General features: G+C 53.0%; 1 protein-coding gene across 3 annotated transcripts in view; it reads right to left on the bottom strand.

Annotated features, from left to right (window-relative positions):
• The window catches only part of GLI2 (GLI family zinc finger 2), a 246,678-nt gene that overhangs the window by 44,118 nt on the left and 180,131 nt on the right, over positions 1-22,429 (bottom strand). For 2 of the 3 annotated variants that reach the window (XM_047722625.1, XM_047722626.1), the window contains exon 3: positions 14,251-14,356. The exons of the other annotated variant lie outside the window; for it this stretch is intronic. In XM_047722625.1, coding sequence (XP_047578581.1) covers positions 14,251-14,356 — 106 coding nt within the window. The remainder of the gene's footprint in view (positions 1-14,250; positions 14,357-22,429) is intronic. 3 annotated transcript variants of the gene reach the window in all.

Below are 22,429 nucleotides of genomic sequence, written 5' to 3'. Positions count from 1 at the left end.
GATGGGGGCCCAGTACCCCACCCATGGTGCTGTTTGGAGAGGCAGAACAATGCAGAACTGAGGGCTGCTGACTCACCCAGACTCAGCATGAGCCACTGAGGCAGATTCTCCCACCTGGGGCGGGGGTGGGTGGGGTGGGCATGAGCCAGAAGGGAGGACCCTTGGCCACCCAGAGGCTCTTGATAGCTTTGTTGCAAGACCTTCTGTGCAGGTCAGTTGGGCCAGAAATGGGCAGGAATGGACGCTTTGCATCCCATTTCACAGACAGCACAACCGAGACCCAAAGCAGCAATGGCACAGCAATGGCAAGGTTGGTGGCACAGCTGGACTGGAATGCGGGGACCCACTGCTATTATGGCCACCTGCTCTAGGGGCCTTTGCTGAGGATGAGAATGGGGAGTTCCACTCACTCGGGGCTGCAGGTCTACAAACCTCAGCTCAGGCCTGCTTCTCGGGGTGACCAAAAGCGTCAGCATTATGTGCTTCTCTCGCTCACACTCTATATGCCACCTGTGTGCTCAGCTACAAACAGCAATCACGATGTGCTCTTACAAATACGTAGTGGGAAGGAGAGAGGAGGTACGCACGACAGGCTGAACTTGACCTCTCCAAGATGCATCCGTGTCCTTCCTGATCCCTTGTTAATACCACATTTGCAAAAGACAAAAAAAAAGGACTTGGTGGATGTGATTAAGGTAAGAATGCTGAGATGAGAGCATTATGGATTACCAGGGGGACCCTAAACGCCAGAGCCAGTGTTCTAATAAAAGAGAGGTAGAGGAACAAGGATGAGGAGGAGGCTGTGTAGCCACAGGGACACAGGCTGGGGGGACACGGCCACAAGCCAAGGAGCGCTGGCAGGGGTAAGGGATGACTTCTCCCCTAGGGCCTGCCGAGGAAGTATGGCCTGCCCTCACCCCATGATATTGACTCTAGACTCCTAATCTCCAAAACTGGGAAGGAACATATTTCTGTTGTTTCAAGCCACTGAGTTCGTGGCAGCTTCCTGGGAGCTAATTCAGTACGTGTGGCACATTGTGCCGGTGTAGAGTTAGCCCTCGGAGGGACTGACATCACCATCTGTGTTACCGTCGCCTTTCTTCCAAGATGGTCGGCTCTTAGGGAGCAGGGCCTGTGTGTTGTTCCTTGGAGTGACCTAGCCCCCGGGAGGTGCTGCTTCAGCGGCAAGCTGGCAGGGAAGGGGGAAGTCCCCTCCATGCTGGGAGGGCCTCTGAGCATGCTCGCAGGGCTCTGGAGCGTGCCTTCCCCCCTGCCGCCTGGATTACACGGTCACTGGCTCCCCATAGCTGAACGCGCCCTGCACACGGCCCCAACACGCCAACCCCTCCCGCCCCAGGGACCGCTGGCTCCCATGTCCTCATCCTGCCTTTGGGCTGAAATGCTACCACCCACCAGGATCACAGGGCCATGGGTGGAGTCAGAAGGCTCAGCATGGGGAGGCAGCGACCCGTCTGCCGTTGGCCCGCAGCTCAGGGCCAGGCACCCACTTTCTCAGAAACACTAGGCAGTTGGCCTTGGGCCCACTGATCTGCTAGAGGGGAAACAAATACCTCGAAGCTGGCCTTCCTGCTCTGAGCTGCTCTCTTCCTCAGACTGGGACTCCTTCGCAGCAGGCCTGCACAGCAGGCCTGGCTGAGCAGGGAGGGCCTGTGTTGGTTTTCGCCAGGGCATCCCTGAAGGGCACGGTCAGTGGCGGCTACCCAGGGCCTACTCGTGGATGGAGCTCCAGGGGCTCGTCCAGGCGGAGTTCAAACTCTTCTGCAAGGATTTTGTTTGCTGGTTTGGATTTTGTTATGTTTTGGTTTCCTGTTTGTTTGGTTGGTGTGGGGTATGTGAAACCATACACTGGCAAGCTTGCTTACCATGCCTTCCATATATTCATTTTGAAAGTTCCAGAAATCAAGCCCCTTTCAACAGGCACCAAGGGGGTTTGCAACTGGAAAGAGATGTGTACTGAATTCTTTTGGAAAGCACCAGAGAACTGCGTCTCTCCAAATCAGAGCTCAATTCATTTTTTTTTTTTTTTTTTGCAACAATCTGCATGTTCTTGTACATCTGGACGGCGCTCTGCCCCCATGGGGAGGCTCCATAAATGAGCAAAAAGGCTCACAGTAAAAAGGGCCTGGGACCACAGTATCAGCCATTCGCTGAGCGGTGGGCCAACGTTCACTGAGCATGGGTCCTGAGGGAACCAGGTGGGGAGCTGGGGGTCTGAGAAAGACTCGGCCAGAACCCCACACCTAGGAAGTAAAAAACTCGACTGACGAATGCTGAGCCAGGTGGATCTTGGTCAACTCTGATTTTCCCAGGGCTCACCTTGAACCCATATTCGCACAGACCCCAGCAGAGAGCATGAGTCGTCATGAGGCTGTGGTGAGGACAAGCTGTTAGGGTGATGATACTGGGAGAGCCCCCCTGATCCAGCCATGAGTTCAGGAAATCACAGCCCCCGAGTCTAGGGTTCACTTCAGTGCCTTGATGGAATCATCGGTCTAGGACCTCTGGGGTCATGCAGGAGAGTGGACACGAATTGTAGCCTACCAAGAGTATACAAGGTGCTGGAGCGGAAAGAAGTGTGGGAGGGAAAGAATTCATTCACTCCATTGGGGCAATCTTAGAAGGCTTCCCATAGGAGGTGGCATCTGAAACTGGGTCTCAACTCTTATAGAGAAATGGAAAGGAGGCAGTGAGTGGTGCAGGCCTGGGCTTCCGAGGCAGGAGAACAGCTGAACAAAGAGCAGGTCATATCGGGGGATAGCTACCAGAGTCCAGGAGCTGAAAAGCAGACCACACAGCTGATGGAAGAGGAATGTGTAGGAAAAACCTTAAGGAAATGTCAATAACCTGACCTGCGTTACACAAGGAACTTCTCTTCATCCAGACACTTCACTGTGGGAGTGAAGAGAACAAACACGAACTGAGAGAGGATATCTGCAACACAGATAACTAATTATGGAATGAGTGGCCTTCATATATAAAAAACTTGATTCACATCAATATGAAAAAGGCAACTCCATCCAGAAATGAGCAAAATAGCTCCAAACGTACTTCGCAAGCAGGAAATATTATCGGCCAAAAAACACAGGAGAGGATTCTCAGCTTCATCAGTAATCAGGGAAATAGAAAATCCAAATCATAGGAGATACCAAAATTGTGGCAAACATTTAAATGTTGCCGACGTGACCTTGGTAAGCAGGATGTGGAGCGAGCTGAGCCCTCAAGCCATGCTGGTGGTAAAACCACCCAAGCAAAAGTCTGGCAACGTCTAGGGTTAAACCATGAACAGCCCATGACTCAGCGATTTCACTCCTGGATGCGCCTTGACTCTAAGGAACAGCCCGCCGTCCGGGTGGGCCCAGAAGATGGTACAAGAGAATTCACCACAATAATGTTCAGAATCGCTAAAGCAGAGACACATCCCAGGTGCCTGTGTATACCAACTGCTCCAGACTAGGGAGAATTCGTGAATAAAGAGCCCCAGGCATTGACAGGTGAATTTCTGGAACAAAATTTGATCTGTGAAAGCAGTTTCCCAATGACTCTGCTTGCAATGATTCTGTTGATATCAAGTCCACAAAGCAGAACTAAACAATGGATTGTTAGGGGAGTCAGACATAAGGTGGAACTGTCATGGAGGCAAGGGGAAGAGGAACTCCAAATCCCGAAGCGTGGTGGGAGGGGCAGCCCCTGGGGCAGGACGGTGGAGACCCCAAACGTGCCGGCATGTCCCCGATCCTTAGGCCGGCCAGGGAGTGACAGTGTACGAGATCATTATTCTTTATGTCTTAACCATGCTTTTGCAATGCCTTTTGTGCGTCTTCAATATTTAACAAGCCTAAATCTTAAAGAGGAGGGCTGGCTTCTGGTTCCAAGTCCGCTGAGTGCACAGGGGCTCGGTGGTGGGAAGTGGAGTGACTGCAGAGCTGCTGGTGAACTTGTGTGGGCTGCTGGAAAGCCTTTGGGGGCTCTGTGGTTGGCTCCCTGTCACCCAGTGGGCTCCTTGTGGCTATTCCCTCTGTCTGCTGCCCAGGCTCTTTCCTGGCCAGCCCCAGCCTGTCAGATGGGCCTGCTCTGCAGCCGACACACGCCTTTATACACGTGCAATCCGTTCGACCCTCTGCTCACCCCGTTCTGTTACAGACCCGCATACTCCGGCAGACCCAGCCAGCTTTCAGCTGTCACTTCCTATGCAGAGCCATAATAAAGAAATCACTGTTTTCAGCTGACAAAGAGCAGATTTCTTACTAAGTAAACACTGATGTTTTGGTAGGGAAATTAGGTTATAAAACTGCGCCTACAAAGAAGGCCATACACATGGACTTGGTTAAGATCTAGCCACACGGGCAAGAGGGGTTAATTCAGCTGCCCACCCTTTATCACATCTTTTTCCCCTTGAAACAGAAGGATAGGAAGGTTATCGGCTTTTTCAAACATAAAAACTGAAAAGCATAAAAGGCAAGAGGGAAGTATCAAGGAGACTTTTTTCCTAGCCAAGTGATGACTTGCACAGAGCTGGGGTTGGGGAGAGACCCTGGATGGGAGCCATGTGTTGGGGGGTGGTGAGGCACCAACACAGCTGGTCCGGGGGGAAGAGGCCCTGGGGGAACTGGGGCCCGGATTAGGCCCTCTCCAGGTGACCTGTGGTGTGGGTTAGCCTCTGGGGATAGGAGGCCTTTGTCTGTAAGAAAGGCCGACCTCGGCTGAGCACAGCTGAGCTGAAGCTTCCAGAAAGTCACGACTCTATGGGACTATCCTATCTCAGGGCAAATGCAAGGGGGCTGGCCCCGGAGCCATGGAAGCCATGGAATGAGACGTGCGGTCTTGGGGCAGGAAGAGCCTTCAGGAAAAGGAGGGGTGTCATTACACTGCCCCCGGGGTCTGGGTTTAAGCCATGAGAAAAGTCCAGGGCATGGGTGGGCTACACACAGGGAAACCCCTCCATAGAGAGAATTATTCAGCTCTGGCCTGGCCCGCCAAAGTGGGGTGTGGAATTTCCTTTCCTGGACTCCTGTCAAAACGAGATGGATAATCCCAAATAGTTTAGATAAAAGTCTTCTTAGAGGTGCGTGTGCTGCCGATTTTTACCAAAGTTTTGAGCGCATCAGTGGGTGCATTGGAAAGGGCTCCTCTTCCTACTGGCATCTGTGTCTGCCTGGGAGTGGAGGCCTCTCACTGGAGCAGGGGCAGCCTCAAGAAGACCGTGGAGCCCCATGGCAGGCTGGGGCTAGGGGTGGGATTGGGAGAGACAGGCCTCCGGTGCCTTCCTCCTGGTAAATGCTTCCAGTCCTGGCTTCCTAGTGCTCTGGGCTTCCCCGCCCCCGCCTTTTCCAGTACTCCGCTCTGTAACCGCCCCCATTTCTCCTCCTTTCCCTCCAAGACCATGAGATATGTGTGGGCAGCAAGGCTGGGCCTCCTTGGGCCTGGATTCCTGACACCTGACACAAAGCTGGTCCCTTCTAGGTATGAGGTGGGTGACGTCAGAGGAAGGAGCATGAAGAACTTCTCCACCTGAGTTAGGCAACAGCTAAACGCAACTTGCTTGGGCAGGGCAGGTCAAGTTCATGTGTCAGAAACACAGCACCTGGCAGGAAAGAATAGGAGAAAGGGCTTCCAGGGTGCCCAATATATTTCTTCTTCTCCGTGGGCACCAGAGCAAGTAAGCGATGAAGCAGCGCTGGCCACTGTTGTGGGTGCTTGACCAGGCCTTGGGGACAAGGGACTGCTCACGAAGCCCCTCAACAAGTGTTGAGACTAAGGTGGGAAGGAGTCACCTCCAGCGACAGCCCCTGGGACACAGTAAATCCAGCAGTGAGGAATTGGGCTGAATGAATGCATTCTGGGCACTAGCATCAGTGTCCACCCAGAGTGGACACCCCAGACATGTGCACTGGGACAAGACCCCACCTCAAAGGCCAATCCATCCCATTGAAATTTTACTCTTAGAGATTATTTCCTTTGGTTCGATTATTGCTCTGTTCCCATGTCTGCCAGCAGGGATAACTGCCTGTAGCCCTAAGATTTGCAAGGAAGATGCCAGTTCCTCTCCAAGGACAATCACGGCACAGAGAAATGCTCGGGACTGAGGGTCAGGTCTCATTTACTAGCAGAGTGATCTTGGGAAGCTCTTAAATTCTGGGAACCTCTAATTTTTTGCTGTATGAAATGGAACCTCTAATTTTTTGCTGTATGAAATGGGGAGAATATCACCTACTTTACAGGGTGTTGGGGGGACTGGATATGATGCCATCTACCCAGCACACAGCAGGGTGACTGGAATGAAATGTGGATTTACTTCTGGTCTCGACACAAGGGTGAAAAGAACAAATCATTTTCCAGTGCTCACTGTGTAGCAGGGGCTATTCTATGTGCTTTACACACACTCTGCTATCTAATCCTCAAAACCACTTGAGGGGTACTCTTGTATCCCCATTTTAGAGATGGGGAAGCCAAAGCTCATGGAGGTTCAACTGCCAGCCCAAGGGCATAGAGAGTAAAAATAACACAGGTAGGATTTCTACCCTGGGCCCTCCCCATTTTGCCCACATCCCGGGGGTGTAGGATGGGCTATGTCAAGGTGATGGGGGCCCAGTGGGCTAGGAGAAGAAACTGAAAGACCATCTCTCAACCCTGCAGGAACTTCCCACCAGGAAGCCCCTCCCCATACCAGCTTTGCCTGCCCTGCCCAGTGCAGACCCACCTCATTTCTGCACATCAAGATCTGCTTCACTTCTGGGGCCCCTCCAGCCCTGGACTGACCACACGGGCTCTCTCCAAAGCCCAGAGCCAGGCAGCTCCTCTTCTGCGAGGGGCTGGCATTCAGCACAGATCAAAGAGCAGGCCGGCTTATCAGACACGCTCCTCATTAAACTTTTACAGGCCAGATTCCATTATAAATGAGCTGTCTGTCCCACACTGCAGAGCATGTTCCTGGAGCTGGGAATCTGAAGCCCTTGGAGCTGGGAGAGTCTTTAGCAGAGGTCTCAGTGTGGAGAGGGGCCCCCTAGAGTCACACTGCCCGGGTTCCAGTCATAGCATTGCTACTTGCTAGGAGGATGTCACTAGGGAAAGCGGTCAACTGCACTGTGCCTCAGTTTCCCCACTTAGCAAGTAGGGGTGAGGATGCCACCTTCCTTGAAGGGTGCAGATGGGGGTTAAGTGGTATAATCCAGAGGGCTGGCCCCAGGCTGCTGGGACTGCCCCTCAGTGAGCGCTGCCTCAGTGTCCTGCTGCCTGCAGGGCTGTCTAAGGACCACGCACAGCCCCGTGAGCCAAGGCTCCACACTTATCTGCCCCCCAGTCCTCAGAAAGCCACGGGAGGAGGGCCAGCTGCCCTACACACTGCCTGGTCCTGGAGTTCTCCGGGCACCCACCTCTCCAGTGGCCCTGAAGAAGTGGTGAGCTACATCAGATTTAAAGGAGCCCTCACTGGAGAAAAAAGGACAACTTGGACTCCCGGGAGGAGGAGGACAGCCGTGGGCCACCCAGCCCCTCAGCCCTTCAGCCCTTCAGCCAGGCAGACACGCCCTTCCACCGCTTCTTCCTTTCCTCCCTGAATCTCTGAAAACAAGTACGCACACTTGCTGAGGGGAGAGAACGTTCTTTGTGAAACTCAATGCCCGTCCTCTCTGAACCATGAACCTAGTGGTGTGGTGCCAAGAATCAAGAAGAAAATATTACTATCTTCCTGCCTTTCAGTGATTGGCTGAGGACAGGGGTCTCAGGGGCCCGGGACAGGACGGGCTGAGCAGGCTGTGTGTTTATTAATCTCACAATGAGCAGGTACATTCTTTATGGAACACTGACCTTGGGAAGAGCCATCTTCAAATCCCTCCAGATTCGAAAGTTCAGGAGCTCAGCCAGTGAGAGCAAAGCAACTACTTTCTTAAGTGATGCACACCAACAGAGGGGCTAAATGTCCCCATTAATATGCAGCCACCAGGACGAGGTGGCTTCAGACATCCTTAACAGCTCTCCCAGGGGGCTCTGGGTAATTTGTACGCACGACAAAGTGTGCAGATGATGGCGGAAGGCGGAGGCCCTCGCACCAACCAGCTGACATTTCCTCTTTTCTTAAAGTACCTGGGCCAGCATGTTGACTTCGCATGAATTGATAGCTAAACCCCAGAGCCATCTGTCCCCAACAGGAACCCCTCCTCCTCTCTCCTTATCTTGCAGGGTGGCCTTGGGCTGTGACCGCTGGAACCCTGCTCACCAATGACAGCTCAAGATCAAGTGATCTGCAGGGGAGCGATTCATAGTGGTTGGCTCTCGAATCTTGGCGGGTGCAGGGGGACGTGGAGGTCAGAGGTCGTGGAACCAGGCAAGAGGAGAGAGAAGGGGGCCAACCCTCCCATGGCTGAGATGCTGCGGCTATCCTCGTTCCATATGCTCATCCCCTTTTGCAAGCTGAGAGTATGGACAGATTTAGGTCAACTTGTGGGCACTGCACCTGCAAATGGGTGATAAAAAGGAACCAGGGGATGTTTAACACCCCATACTTCGAGGTCATTGTCATTGAGAGAAAAAGCCCTAGAGCCTGCTGATGTGATGAATCTAGCAAGGCAACATGCAGCTCTGGGCCTATTTTCTTGGGTCTAAAATAAGTAGGGTGGCCTGCAGCAGTTCTCAGACTCTGGCCTGTAGGTAAACAAGCAGATACCCAGTCCTCACCCTAGCCTGCAAGAACCAGAACCTTGGAGATTGGACGGAAGAATGTACATCTTTAAAACACGGCCAAGTTCAGATAGGCAGCCAGGTTTGAGAACTGCAGCGTGAGATGGTCTTAGTAACCCCTCTGGGCTAGAAGCAATGGGAATTGGTCTTCTCTGAAGGCCCAGGGCAGAGGCTGGGATGAGAAGGACCCCATAAGCCACACGGGGAGTCAAAGAATGACCCCAGCCTCCCAAACCAGGAAAAGGAGCTTTTACCTTCTCCAAAAGGACGTGGGTTGATCTTGGCTGAGGGCAGCCCGTACTCCTGCTTGTATGACTGCCTACACGGGGCAAATGGAGAGCTGCAGCTGGGAGCCCCACAGTGCCATGCCTCAGCCTCTGTCCCCACAACACCCAGCAAGCCTGTTTCCAAGGGATGGGGCCGGCAGGGATCCAAAGAATTTGCTTTTCCACCAGCAGCGGCAAGGCTATGGAAAGTCTGCAGGGAGTGCTGGTTCCCATCCACTGGCTGGCCTTCTCTTCTTGCCCTTGACAATGGACTCTTGGACCCTCAAGATCATTTCCTCACGGTGCGGGGTGAGGGGGTGGTGGTCACAAGAGAACCTCGCCTGATCAACAACAACAACCCCTCTACCCATTTATCTCCCCATCACATGTGGTTTACACGGATAAGAAATGTTGCCTCAGGAGTCCACAGGCAGTGCCATCTACCCTTCTAGAACCTCCTGGGCATTAGTGAGCTACACAAATCCTCTAGGGGTTTGTACTTCTAGGAGATGTGGAAAGGTGGCTGTCAGGATGGGGTGGGCACATTTGTGAAGAAGCCAGCCCGGCATGCTGGCTGGGTTTCCACATGCTGCCCCCTCCCCACCCTGTGCTCTTCTCTTCCCTGTGTGGCTGCCTGTGGGAGGGGAGGGCTGTCACCTGGGCCCAGGGACACGATGACAGCTCTGGCAGGTCCCTCTGCTGTGGGTCCCCCACTTCTATCCATCCCCTAACTGGTCCTAAGGGTACCCTGAAAATAAATCTGACCACTCCCTTTTGCTCCTGGTTGCCTAGAAGATAAAGTCCCAATTCTCCAAATGGGAGAAAAAAGACCCCTCCTCTCTCCATCCCCAGTGGTATTCCTTCAGTCCTATTTTCTACCTTCTTAAGTGACAGCCACCAGAGAGAATCCTCTTCGAAGGTCATGCGGTGGCCTGCCTCTGCCCCCAGGGGCCTGGGCTTCCAATGACCCCCGCCCCCATAAGCAAATGCAAACAGCGACCATGAGACTCATCACTATTAACATCTACTCCATGTTTCCAAACGGTCCCAAGTGCTTTACTTACATGACCCCATGGAATCCTCAAAATAACTTGGTAGATGGGATAGGTGCTATCATTACACCCTATTACAGATGGAAAAACAGGTTTATTCATTTGGGGTTGGTAAGCTCTCTCAAGTTCAGAGACAGGGTTCAAGGCCAGCTGGTGGAGCAGGGCTGGTGACGGAGCACTCCCGCAGCCCCCGCCCCTGAGGTGGGGAGGACAGTTTGTGGTGGAGCACTGCACGGGGAGCCCAGGTGCACTAGGCGCCCAATCCCGGGGCTGTGAGGACCACAAGAGCCAATGGGCAGCGGCGTGGGCACAGAGCAGTAGGCAGAGGCTCCGGCTGGGGCTGACAAGAGATGACACCGCAGCTCATTTGCTGTGCAACGTTTGTGTAATTAGACACATTTGGCGCCGCAGAGGAGGTGTGGGATACAGCGCGGGCTTGATGGATCAGGCGCTCCTCCGGGCTCCGACCGCATTAATCACAGAAGCCGGAGCCACGGGGGCCATTGTTTTCTTATAGGCCTCGTCCTGTTTCCACACCAGTGGGGGAGGGGGAAAGGGGTCCCGATGCCCTCGCCTTGTTCCCCTGTGGCCGAGTGGGGACCGATCGTCCTGAGGCTGCCGGGGAGCCCCTGGAAGCCCACCGCGGCACAGGCGTGGGGCTCGGGAACAGAGTGCTGCTGCCCATCATCACTTGGGTGTTAACCAGGAGAGCCCGGCCCGGGCTGGGGGAGGGGAGGCCAGCAGGCCCGCCATGCGGTATGACACCTGGCAAGTCCGCGCGACTCTCTGAAGCTCAATATAGCACAGCGGCCTCCGGAGCAGAGCCCAGCCCGACCCAGGCCCTACGCACACTGCGGACACCCTTTATTGTATTCTACTGGGTGATGCCACGCTGGCCGGTAGGTGGGGCTTGGTGATCCCAAATAAGCCTCAGAGCCTTCTGTGTCCTAATCCCTGGAATCCGTGACCATAACCTTCTAGGGAAAAAGGGACTTTGCAGATGTGATGGAGTTAAGGATATTGAGGCAGGAAGATTATCTTGGATTATCCAGGTGGGCCCTCAAAGCCATCTCGGGGACCTTTAGAAGAGAGATGGAGGGAGAAAAGCATTACAGAAGAAGAAGAAGGATGCGAGGACATAAGCAGGGGGAAGACGGGGATGGGACCAGAGACAGGGGTCCTGGCTGAGGCACACAGGTGGCTTCCAGAAACTAGGGAAGTCAAGGAAGCAGAGTCTGTGCTGGAGTCTCTAGAAGGAACCAGCCCCACCAACACCTTGAGTCACTCCAGACTTCTGCCCTCCAGAACTGCCCAAGAGTAAGTCAGCATCGTTTTAAGCCCCTGGGTAATCTGTTACAGCAGCAACAGGAGACTCAAACACTCCCCTTCAGACATCAAGTCGAGTTCAAGAGTCATCTGGGCCAGTGAGTGACAACACAATTTCCACAGGCCCACTAGCCTGCCCAGACCTCCCGTGCTGCCGGCCATGAAGGCTTTCTGTTTCTCCCGGTGCTCTACCCGTCCCCCACCCCTCACTGGCCAGGAAGTCAGCAGTTCCACCGCCCTCCCAAATAGACTCAGCTCCTTGATTCTCCTTCGATGGTCAGATGCCACAAGCTGAGCCCTTTTCGGGTAGATCCGCTAGTTCCAAACATGCTCACCGAAGCCAGCTGCTGGAGCTCTGGTCCCAGACCCGGTAGCTGGAGGGGCAGCTGGGGAGCGGGCAGGGGCTGAAAGGACCCCATCACCTACCAGTGGGCACGGGGTGCCAGCAGCAGGCCCTCATCAAGGGAGACCCGACAACACACACTGACATGAAACGAGAAGTTTCCAACATTTGAAAGGCCCCGAGAGAAAACTTGAGGGGCCTCCCAATGCCCAAATCTGGGACCATTTCAACCACACACAGAGCGACAACAACGGAGTATAACTCAGAATAAGATGTCTGCCTATGCATTTATTTGGCATAAGTAAATAATCAAAGAAAAAAAGATGTGGGGGGTGGGGAGGAGAAGGAACTATTCCTCACAGGAGACTTCCAGGCCAAAAACGTGGAAGGAATGATGGAAACAGAAAATCACCACTTGGAGAACACTAGTAATTACAGTTTCTGGCTAGAACCGTCCAATGGTTAAAGTTAGTAGGTGAAAATTTGATAAGACTCAAGATAGTTACATATCAAAGTCTCAGCCCCTCCCCCAAGATATTTATTAATGACAAAGGGACCAACTTTAAAGGGGAGAAACCCAGCAGACCTCACCTTATCCAAGCAAGCTGCAGTGATGAGACTCCTTGTCATCATGTGCCTCCTGACACGACCCACTAGGAAGGACAAAGCCCCACCTTCATGGTATTAGTCCCCCAAATGCTCACTCTGAACTTCATCATGAGGCAAATTCAGGCAAGTGTCCCCAGTCGAGGACACCTGTACATTTCGTACTGGCCTGTCCTCCTCGAGAGGGTCAAGGTCATGAAGGACAAGAGAAACTAAGCCACTAGCCCGGAATAAAGGAGGTTTGACCACGAAATGCCAAGGCTGCATCCCAACAGGAAGAAAAGAAGACATGAGTGGGACAACTGAGGAAACACGGATAAGATAAGATTTACAAGTCAGTTAATGACCCCATATCAGCCTTCGATCATGTAGATGTGAGTCCTGGGGGAGCCCAGCGGGGGGTGGGGGGAATCCTGGAAATCTCTGTACTATTTTTGCAACTGTTCTCTCATGTCTGAAATTATTTCCAAGTGAAAGATGCTTTTTTAAAAAAGAAAAGTCTCCGATTTGCTCTACCTCAGGAAGGTGGCAAGGGGTGCCGAGAAACGGGAGTTGCCAAGGGCTGCGACCTCAGTCACCGGCCTTCTCATTGGGCCAGGTGCTTTTTTGAACCTAGGGAGTGCTCAGCAAGTGTATAGTGACTTCCTTCAGGCAGGAGCTGGGACAGGCAGGAAGTAGGGTTTGTCTTCAATGGGTAGAATGGGTGGAGAGTGCTCTCATTCAGGCAACAATGATCATGGACCTGGTACGTGTCAGCCACTGGCAAGGCAGCAAGGAGCGGGAAGCTCAGAGCCTGCTAGGGGGTAGGTGGGAAAGCAGATCATTCCAGAGAAGGGCCCCCACTCGGTGTAGGGGATCCTGGTGCCCCAAGAGGAGCACTCCAGGAAGGTGGGCAGCAGGAACAGAGGCGTGGAGACGTGCAGTAGAGCTGTGTGTTCTAGAACCCTGAACAGCAGCTTGGTGTGGACAGATGAGATGGCTGGGTCCAGAGGGACCCTGGGATGAGTTGGGCCTTTGCAGTAGGTTCTCTCCAAGCAAGTGTAGGGAGTGGCAGAGATGTGGGGGTAGGGCAAAGGTTTCAGTCTCTTCTCTGGAAGTGGAATGGATGGGGTAGTGTGGGCCCAGTCTTGGAGTCATAAACACCAAGAAAAGTGACATTAGCTATAGGCTTCGGGGCCTTAGGTGAGAATGAAGAGGGACAGGATTAGGCTTAGTGAGACAGCACTGGGACACGTCCTTCTACCTGGGGGCCTCAAAACAGGGAGTGGGAGGAGGCCCCAAAGTGTAACATGGAGCTTGTCCTTATCATCATGGTGACTCTAAAGTATAGGGTCTAAACTGAGCCATGTAAGAAGGACACTGAATTATTATACTGTGATAACGTATAACTAAGGTCACCATAGTTTTAAAAAATTTTATTTATTTATTTGAGATTGAGCAAGTGAAAGAGAGCATGGGCAGGGAGAGGGGCAGAGGGAGAGGGGGAAGCAGAGTTTCCTCTGAGCAGGGAGCCTGAAGCGGGGCTTGATCCCAAGACCCTGAGATCATGACCTGAGCTGAAGGCAGATGTTTAATCGACTGAGCCACCCAGATGCCCCTGAGGTCACCATGCTTATATAGGACCTTTGGCCTGGAGGGAATTCCCACTGCTCGAGTACACACAGAACCCCAAGGTGCTATGGCTACACCAGGACAACCTGCAGCCTTGGCAGTGAGGGTGTGCGAGCCGAGGAGGGCTTCCTTCTCAGGTAACCAGACGGAGCTGGGTGTTCACGTCCCATGTACACGTCACCCAGCATCCTGGGTCCATGCACCCTTGGTGGCAAAGGTGACTGTCAGCTTAGAACAGTACAGATTAGGAACTCCAGAAAAACGAACAGAGACAGGACAGGTGGTTGAGGCCACTGGCCTCCCCGGAGGCAGAGGACCACATGCCGGGCCGGGGGGTGAGGGTAGAACTTACCCATGCACGCCGTGGGCAGAGTGGGACTCATAATGGTACCTTCCCTCCTGGTGTCTCATGGCAATCGGTAAGGGAGCATGGAGTGGTGGCAAGCGGTGCTGCGGCACTGTGGAGTGGGAGAGAGAAACAGGCCTTCAAAAACTTTCCCCTCCCTCAAAAGGCAATTTTCAAAGGGCTTTAAAGCTCCATGAATTTCAGGGGCAAAAGTAGCCAGGACAAGGGGGCTCGGTGGTGCCCTGGCTATCACACACCCACAGAGGGGGATGAATAAATAATCAAAGTCAGCCTGAGAATCTGACATCGTTCACATAAAAGATCCCCAACCGCGCACTTGACAAAGACAAGCAGCTAAGCGCTCTTTGAACTCCGGGAGATTACAGGCTCAGCCGCAAATCAGGGCTGACAGAGCCGGCAGGCTGCTGCCCATCTTGGCTGGGCTGCGTGTGGCTGGAGCAGCCCCGGGTTATGGCCTCCGGATGCTGTAGTCACCCCAGCTGGAAATATTTACCTAGAACCATCTGCAAAGCTGGGGTCCGCTCCCGGTGGCGGCAGCCAGCCTCAGGGAGGCCCGAACCCCAGCCAGCCGCCTTGCCCTGCCCTGTCGGTGGTGCGCAGTGGACCCCTACGCGGGTCTGTCAATTCTCCAGCTCCTCCTGTTAATGACCAACCCCCAAGTGAGCAGGTGGGTGCCTCGGAGATGCAGACGCCAGCACGTGGGTCTGGCTTCCACGGTCGGGTCAGCCTCCCCTCTGCACTTGGCCTGCCCTCAACAAATCATCGTGATAATTGTAGGATGCTCTTTGCTTATTAAAAAAAAAAAAAATTCCTGGGTCCCCTGGAGGCAAACATAATTATAGGCTTTAGGAAAACAAGCCTCTAAAAAGTAGTCAGACCGGGAAAAGGGCTAAGAAGTGGAGATTTCTCAGTCAACTCTTAGTCGGGCTAAAGGCCCTGGGCCAGCAGGCGGGTGTGTGGAGTCTGAATTGCAGAATCCTTGCAGGAGATGGGGATGGGTTTGTTTCCTGTGCGTACAGGTCAGCGGCCAGCCCAGCCTACTGTAAGGGATGTAGAAACATCATTCTGCTACCCGTTTCCATGCAGACAGATCCTGGGACTGTCCTATAAGCCCTATGAATTCTTTTTTTTTTTTTATTTTGGTCAAATATATACAACATAAAATTTACCATCTGAACCATTTTTAAGTGCACAGCTCAGTGGCATTAATACATTCAAATCGGGGGGCAACCACCATCCGTTCCCGGTATTTTCCATCTTCCCAAGCTGAGACTCTGTCCCCATTAAATATGAACTCCCCATTCCTCCTCTCCCCTGGCTCCCCACAACCACCACCTGCCATTCTATCGCATGAATCTATTCTACATAGCTCGTATGAGTAGAATCATATGGTATTTTTCCTTTTCTGTCTAGCTCATGTCACTTAGCATGATGTCCTCAAGGTTCATCTGGTATAGCACGAGTCAGAAGTTCCTTTTTAAGGCTGAATGATAGTCCGCTGTGCGGATCTTTGTCTGGTTATCCATCTACTCGTCAACAGACACTTGGGTTGAAGACCATGTTTTTTTTTTTTAAGATTTTCAAAAATTTAGGGGCACCTGGGTGGCTCAGTGGGTTAAGCCTCAGCCTTTGGCTCAGGTAATGATCCCAGGGTCCTGGGATCGAGCCCCACATCAGGCTCCCTGCTGAGCAGGGAGCCTGCTTCGCCCCCTCTCTCTGCCTGTTCTCTCTGCCTACTTCTGATCTCTCTCTCTGCCAAATAAATAAAATGTTTAAAAAAAAGAGATTTTCAAAAATTTAGTGGGCACCTGGGTGGCTCAGTTGGTTAAGCCTCCAGATCTCCATTTCATCTCAGGTTGTGATCTCAGGATTGTGAGATGGAGCCCCTCATTGGGCTCCATGCTATGTGTGGAGTCTGCTTAAGGTTCTCTCTCTCCCTCGGCCCCTCCCCACCCCCACTTCTGCACACTCCCTCTATTAAAAAAAAGAAAAGAAAAGAAAAGATCTTTTCATTTTTAAGTAATCTCCACACCCAATGTGGGGCTCAAACTCCCAACCCCAAGATCAAGAGTCACACGCTCCACTGACCGAGCCAGCCAGGGACCCCGAACACCAGGAATTCTTCAAAGAAAACTTTCCCCCTGAAATTGTAACCTTAATTTTCACATACTCAGATTTATCTTCATAGTTCCACAAAACTGGCACCTTCCATGGGTACTGAGAACATGGATTGGGTCAAGCTGGCCTTCCCTGAACCCCCAGGAGAATCAGCAGGGAAGCCATGTCCATCTCCCCAGATGTTTAGGAAAGGGCTTTTGGGGATTTTTTTTTTTAATGTGGCAAGGCAGACCAGATTATAGTATTGTTAATAAAAAAAAAATAGTGTGATTTGTGTGTTTCTGAATGTTTTCCTGCATACCCCAAAGCCCCTCTGAGGCAGCCAAGGTAGGTGTTCCTGTGCCCATTTCACAGATGAGGAAATGGAGGCTATGGGTGATTTCAGGTCAAAGTCACAAAGTTGAAAAGACAACAGAACCTGGAAGGGAGTCCAAGGCCTAGGACAGCTGGTCATGGGTTTTTCCCTCTGCCCAGCCAAAATGAATCCTCAGGGGCAGTCTGTGCGTGCAAGGGTGATCCCTGGGGTCCTTCTGGTCCCACCTGGAGTATGTATTCTATTTAACAAAAAATGCGCATGCAGCACTGGGCCCTGCTCTTAGTGCTTTGCCGATATCCACTCCTGGCTCTTTGTGGCACCCCAGGTGGCTTTCACCCCAGGATTCCTGGTCCTCCCACTGGCCATCCCCCAGCACACAGGTGAGCTTTTCTTCCCTCCTCTTGCCTCCTGCAGAAGCAGAAGGCAGTCCCCTAATGCCCTTGGAGCCCAGACCTTGCCCTTGACCTCACCAGCTAAGATTGCTCTTCTTGGGGTTAATGCAACTTCCCCCAGGTCTCAAGAGCTATAAAATCTGCAGGAATGGAGGGCTCATGGTTGTTTACCAGGCAACTAAGAAATGCCAGGGATACCAGGGCTGAAGCCAGTGGCTGTGCATGTGCGGTGTGTGTGTACGTGTGTGTGTGTGTGTGTGTGTGTGAGAGAGAGAGAGAGAGAGAGAGAGAGAGAGAGAGAAGAATGGGGAAGGAGGAGCCTGGGGATTCTGCTGCAGCTGAGGCTGCACCCCCACTTTCTGCTGGATGGCTGGGGTGCAGGCTGTGGAGATTACCAGGGGAAGTGGCTTTCCCTTAACTCTGGGCAGCAGGCCGTGGGACATTGAGGAAATCATGTCTCCTCTCTGGGCCTTATCTTACACATCTGTACAATGCGGATTCTTGCCAGGACAGTCCTGCTGTTTGTGAATGGTCACCTGTTCCCTGGAGAAAGAGCCATGCCTGTCCCAGCCAGAAACACACTGAGGTCGTAGGAGGGATCCCTGAGCAGGGCATAGGAGTTTGGGGTCCAGACACTGCTGCATTGCTGTGGCCCTATCCATACAACCCATGACTAAGGACCAGTGACCCTTCCAGATGCGCTCAGTCCACCAGCCTCTGGTGGTCCCCTGAGCCCCAACCAGCTCTCTCTGGGGTGAACTGGGCACCTCAGGCCATCCAAGGTTTGAAGGTTGATCTGGCCCATCTGAGGTCTCAGGACCCTTTCAGACCAGCATGGCCTGTCCCCAAGTGCCTCTCATTCAGAATTGAATGCTTCGCTCAGAGCCCTTCCACCCGGCTACGGGAGGAGAAATTCCCCTTTGGGCTCTTGCAAGAAGTTATTCTGTCCAGAGGCCGTCAGCAGCACCGAAGGAACGCGAAGATATACGTCAGGAACAAGAGCTGCCTTCGAGTGACATATTGAATGAGATCCTTCCACACATTGTTTTCATTGTGGGCTCTTTTTTTAAGTTTAAAAAAAAAAAAAAATCCAAACTAAATCATGTTCTTCCGGCGGGGGCGTTGGGGGAACACACACACACACACACATCCCATATGTCATTTCAAAGAAATGGCTCTCTTTTTAAATTTCTGGGGAAGAAACTCTAAGCTGGGAATTTTCTGTGGATCACCCCTGCCCCTCTGAAGAAAGTGCACATTTGTTTTTGATGCTACACAGAAAGACGACTTGTCTGGGAAGCTGAGGATGGTGGGGCCTTGACTTTTATTTTTAAACCCAGAATCTTTCGATGCTAGGGCTTAAAAGCCAGATGTTCCTTGGCTGGTGGTCCCAGGGGTGAGGGTTTGCTGGCCTCAGCTGTGTCCCTGATCTAAGGTCGGGAGTGAGGAGGCCCAGAGGACCCTCCCCGGAAGCCCGGGTCTAGTTCATGTCTCATTGATAGTGACTCTGGTGAATTTCTGCCAGAGAGGATGGGGCGGGGTCAGCAGAGGGTTCAGACATGGAATTGGGAAAATTGGGTCATCGAAACATGACTGGGCAGCTGCGTCAGCAGCCGGAGTAATTCTCCTCGGATGAAGTCATGTGTTGCTACAACGCAGGGGCACTGCCCCGAGGACTGAGGGTCGGAGAGGCTGGTCGAGAGCCCGAGGGGCTGGCGACGTGAAAGCAGCCATCTTCCGGAACAGACTGGACACGTCAGGGCCCGGCACTCTGGGCTGTCCGCTCCCTAGAGATTAGCATGGTCTTCCTTGACTGTGGTCATCTCCATTAAGAGCACAGGAGGGAATCAGCTTGGAGCACGTGCACTGGTATGCTCCACGCGCAGGTCCAGAGAAGCAAAGGGTTTCTGAGCAAAGGGCTGCATTGCCCGGCGCTGACTGAGGGGAGATGCCCGCAGGTGTTTCCGGAAGGAGGCGTGGTCTTAGCACAATGCGGGTCTGAGTTACAGGGAGGTGGAAACACATGTTAGTGCGGTCCGGGGCCCTGGGAAGGAGGTCAGGGGCCAGGGCAGGGTGTGGACCCACATATCCTTCTTGGGCAACTGGCCCATGCCCCATGGTCGCCAGGATGGCCAATGCTTTGGTGCCTCAGACACCCCGATGGGCTCCAGGCAGCCTCTGATAAGCTGAAACAGAGGCCTTCCGATTTGGCATGCCTCTTGGGGGCCAGGAAAGGGCTCCCTGGCCCCCAGTTTCTTTTGCAGTATGCGGGACTCTCCTTGGGATTCCCGCTTAAAGACTAACGCAACATGTTCCTGTCCCTTACCATTCCCTGCCTCGTAAGTAATATCCAGTGCAACGGTTTCATTTGTCTCCTTAAAAGCAAACGGACCTTGGGAAAGTCATGGAAACAAATTCACACTGAAGTGCAGCTGACCCACCAGGTGACCTTCCCCTTAGCAGAGGGACCCAGGCAGACGGAGACACCTGTATCTTTGGAGAAGGAAGGTGCGCACGTGGAGGAAAGAGAAATGGGCACGCGAGCAGGCTTGAAGACCAGTATGGTATACTTTACTGTTAGATTGAAATCCAGATTCTTCCTGAGCTGCCATCAGTCAAACGACAGTCTTAAGGGGGATGACATGTCCCCATGGTCTACGGAGCTTGGGATGGGGTAAGAAGCACATGAGCCATAAATCCCGACAGACGTGGGTGTGAACCCCGGTTTTGTCATCGCTAACAAGTGACAGGCACTCTGGGCTTTCATGTCTTCATCTGTAAAATGGGAAAGACACCGACCCTCGCTGTACGTTTGCAGTGTCTGGCACAGAGCAAAATATCAGTAAGCAGCACTCCCCTCCCTTGATGCTGTGTGTCAGGGGAAATGCGAAAAGGGCCCTACTTCTTGCTGTAAGGGATGCCGAGATGCATCAGGCAGGCCCTCGTTGGGGCCTCTGCCACTTGATGTGCTCCCCACAGGACTTGGTGCTCCCCGACTCCCTGCGTGATGGAGTGGGGACGGGCAGAGAGGATGGGTTGCAGGCTCGGGAGCATTGCCAAAAAGGTGCTCCGCCAATGGATCGCTGCTGACCGCACCCCCACTCCCCTGAGGTTCATCTGCTCGAGCCTCAGACTAGCTGCTCCCAACCCAACTGTTTCCCGCCATTCTCTCCCTCGTGTCTGTGCTGACCAAAATCAGGTCAGGGGCCTGCAGGGGGTCTGATGGCTTCAGTGAACAACACTGGGAAATTTGTTTTAAAGGTGGGTTTTTAAAAATGTTCTCCCCTCCTCACCTGCCATGAACCCCATCACTCTGCCCTGCAGCAGTAAGTCAGCCCCGGGGAAGCCCAAGCCAGAAGCGGGTGTGATCACATCCCGGGCAGTTGACACATCCCAGGTAAGGGAGGGCGGGGGTTCCGAGGATGGGAGCCCTTGTATGATGCCATTTCCTTAAAGCAAACTTACCTCTCCCCCACCAGGAAGTAAGGGGCTTTGATGGCCTGGACAAGGGCACTTTGGGGAAACCTCTCCCAGCCCAATAGAGAGAGGATGCTACTCTGGGTTCCACCCTGAAGACCTAACTTGGTCAGTGGAACTGCTTAACCCTTCCACAAACAGAAATGTGAAGATGTGCTACAAAATGAAAAATGTTAATTGGGTGGGGAAGGGACAATGATTGGCACCCTCATTTTCTGTAAGGCTGGTCCCAGATGATTAGCTACCCATTAGCTGGTGCTGGATGCTAGCGGGTTGCCTGCATGGCTACAGTCTACATTTTAGCCGTTGTAGGTGGGCTCATTACAAATCCCACAGGTCAGGACTCTGCATTCTTGTCTGTTCCCGTGGAGATCCCCGACCCACTTCTCAGGGATTCTGGAGCTAAAGGCTTCCCAGAAGATACCATAAATGATAGCACCAGCTCCAAAGAAGAGATGGCATGATCTTTCTCTTAGCTGCATGGTCTGTCTTCGGGACACCATGCAGCTCAGACTCAAGGACCCTCTCTGATGTGGCCTTGACCAGCACAGGCTTTGGGCCCCAGCAGGTCCAGCTCTTCAGCCTTCTCTAGGATCCAAAGGGAAGCTGCCCACAACCCAGGGCAGAGCTCTCAATCCCTGGCCTACACTGCCCAGAGGATGGAGGGAACTCTCTCGGCCCACACACCCTCCTAAGGCTTCCCCCACAAAGTCAATGTGGGAGGGGGATGCCAGCAGTACAATCCCAGCACACAGAGGCTGTGTGCAAGGCTGGAGGCTCGACCCTCTGTGATTCAGCAGGCTCCAGAATGTCAGAACCACCTCAGAGTCAGAGAAGGGAGATGTCTGCAGCACCCAGAGCAGCCAGGCAGCCTCCCTTCACAGTCAAGACTAGGGGAGCTGGAAGGAAAGGGGAGGATGACGGGTTCTTTAGGCTCAGAGGTGGTGTGGATGGAATCCAGACTCAGTCATACCCAGGCACAGAGCTGTGCAGAATGTGACTCCTGGTCAAGCTGTGTCACCTCTCCTGTATACCCAGGATTAGGAATGCCTCTTTCTAGGGTCCTCCCGGAGACTAAATGATGTGTTACACGTAACATGAGGCCGACTACAGAACACCTACTAGATACCAACTTCAGTGCTTCTCAGACCCAAGAATCACTGGTAGGGTTTGGTCAAACACCGTTGCTGGGCTCCCTCCCCAGAGCTCTGGGCTCAGGACCCAAGAATCTACACTTATCCCAAGTGCCTAGGTGATGCTCACACAGCTTCTCAGGGACCACACTTGCAAAACCACTGGCCAGCCTTGACTTTTTATACTTCTGAAGTTCCCAGCAGCACTGGGAAGTAAGAGGTGATGGTTTCTTGTATTCATGCCTATCCTGCATTGTCCTAGCTGGTGACCCGGAGAAGCTCAACATGATAGATGACTGAGACAGCCTTGGGTGTGATGACCAAATCCCAGTGACCACCATGCCAGCCCATTTACCAGTGGCAGTGGCAACGGGCTTGAGCACCATGAGGAATGGCGTGGAGGGGTGTGCCAGGGCTGGGGGAAGCCACCGGAGATGGTACGTGGGCATTCCTCCCTTCTCTCTTTTTTTTTTTTAAGATTCTATTTATTTATTTGACAGACAGAGACCACAAGTAGGCAGAGAGGCAGGCAGAGAGAGAGAGAGGAGGAAACAGGCTCCCCGCCAAGCAGAGAGCCCAATGCGGGGCTCGATCCCAGGACCCCGGGACCATGACCTGAGCCGAAGGCAGAGGTTTTAACCCACTGAGCCACCCAGGCGCCCCTCCTCCCTTCTCTTGCAGTGGGCTCAGTTCGCTTGGAAACTTGGACAGTTTCATAGGCCAGCGCC

The sequence above is a fragment of the Lutra lutra genome, chromosome 3 (genome assembly GCF_902655055.1).
Source record: "Lutra lutra chromosome 3, mLutLut1.2, whole genome shotgun sequence".
Taxonomy (NCBI): Eukaryota; Metazoa; Chordata; class Mammalia; order Carnivora; family Mustelidae; genus Lutra; species Lutra lutra.
The sequence above is the reverse complement of the archived record's forward strand: the minus strand, read 5'-3'. Positions and strand labels throughout refer to the sequence as shown.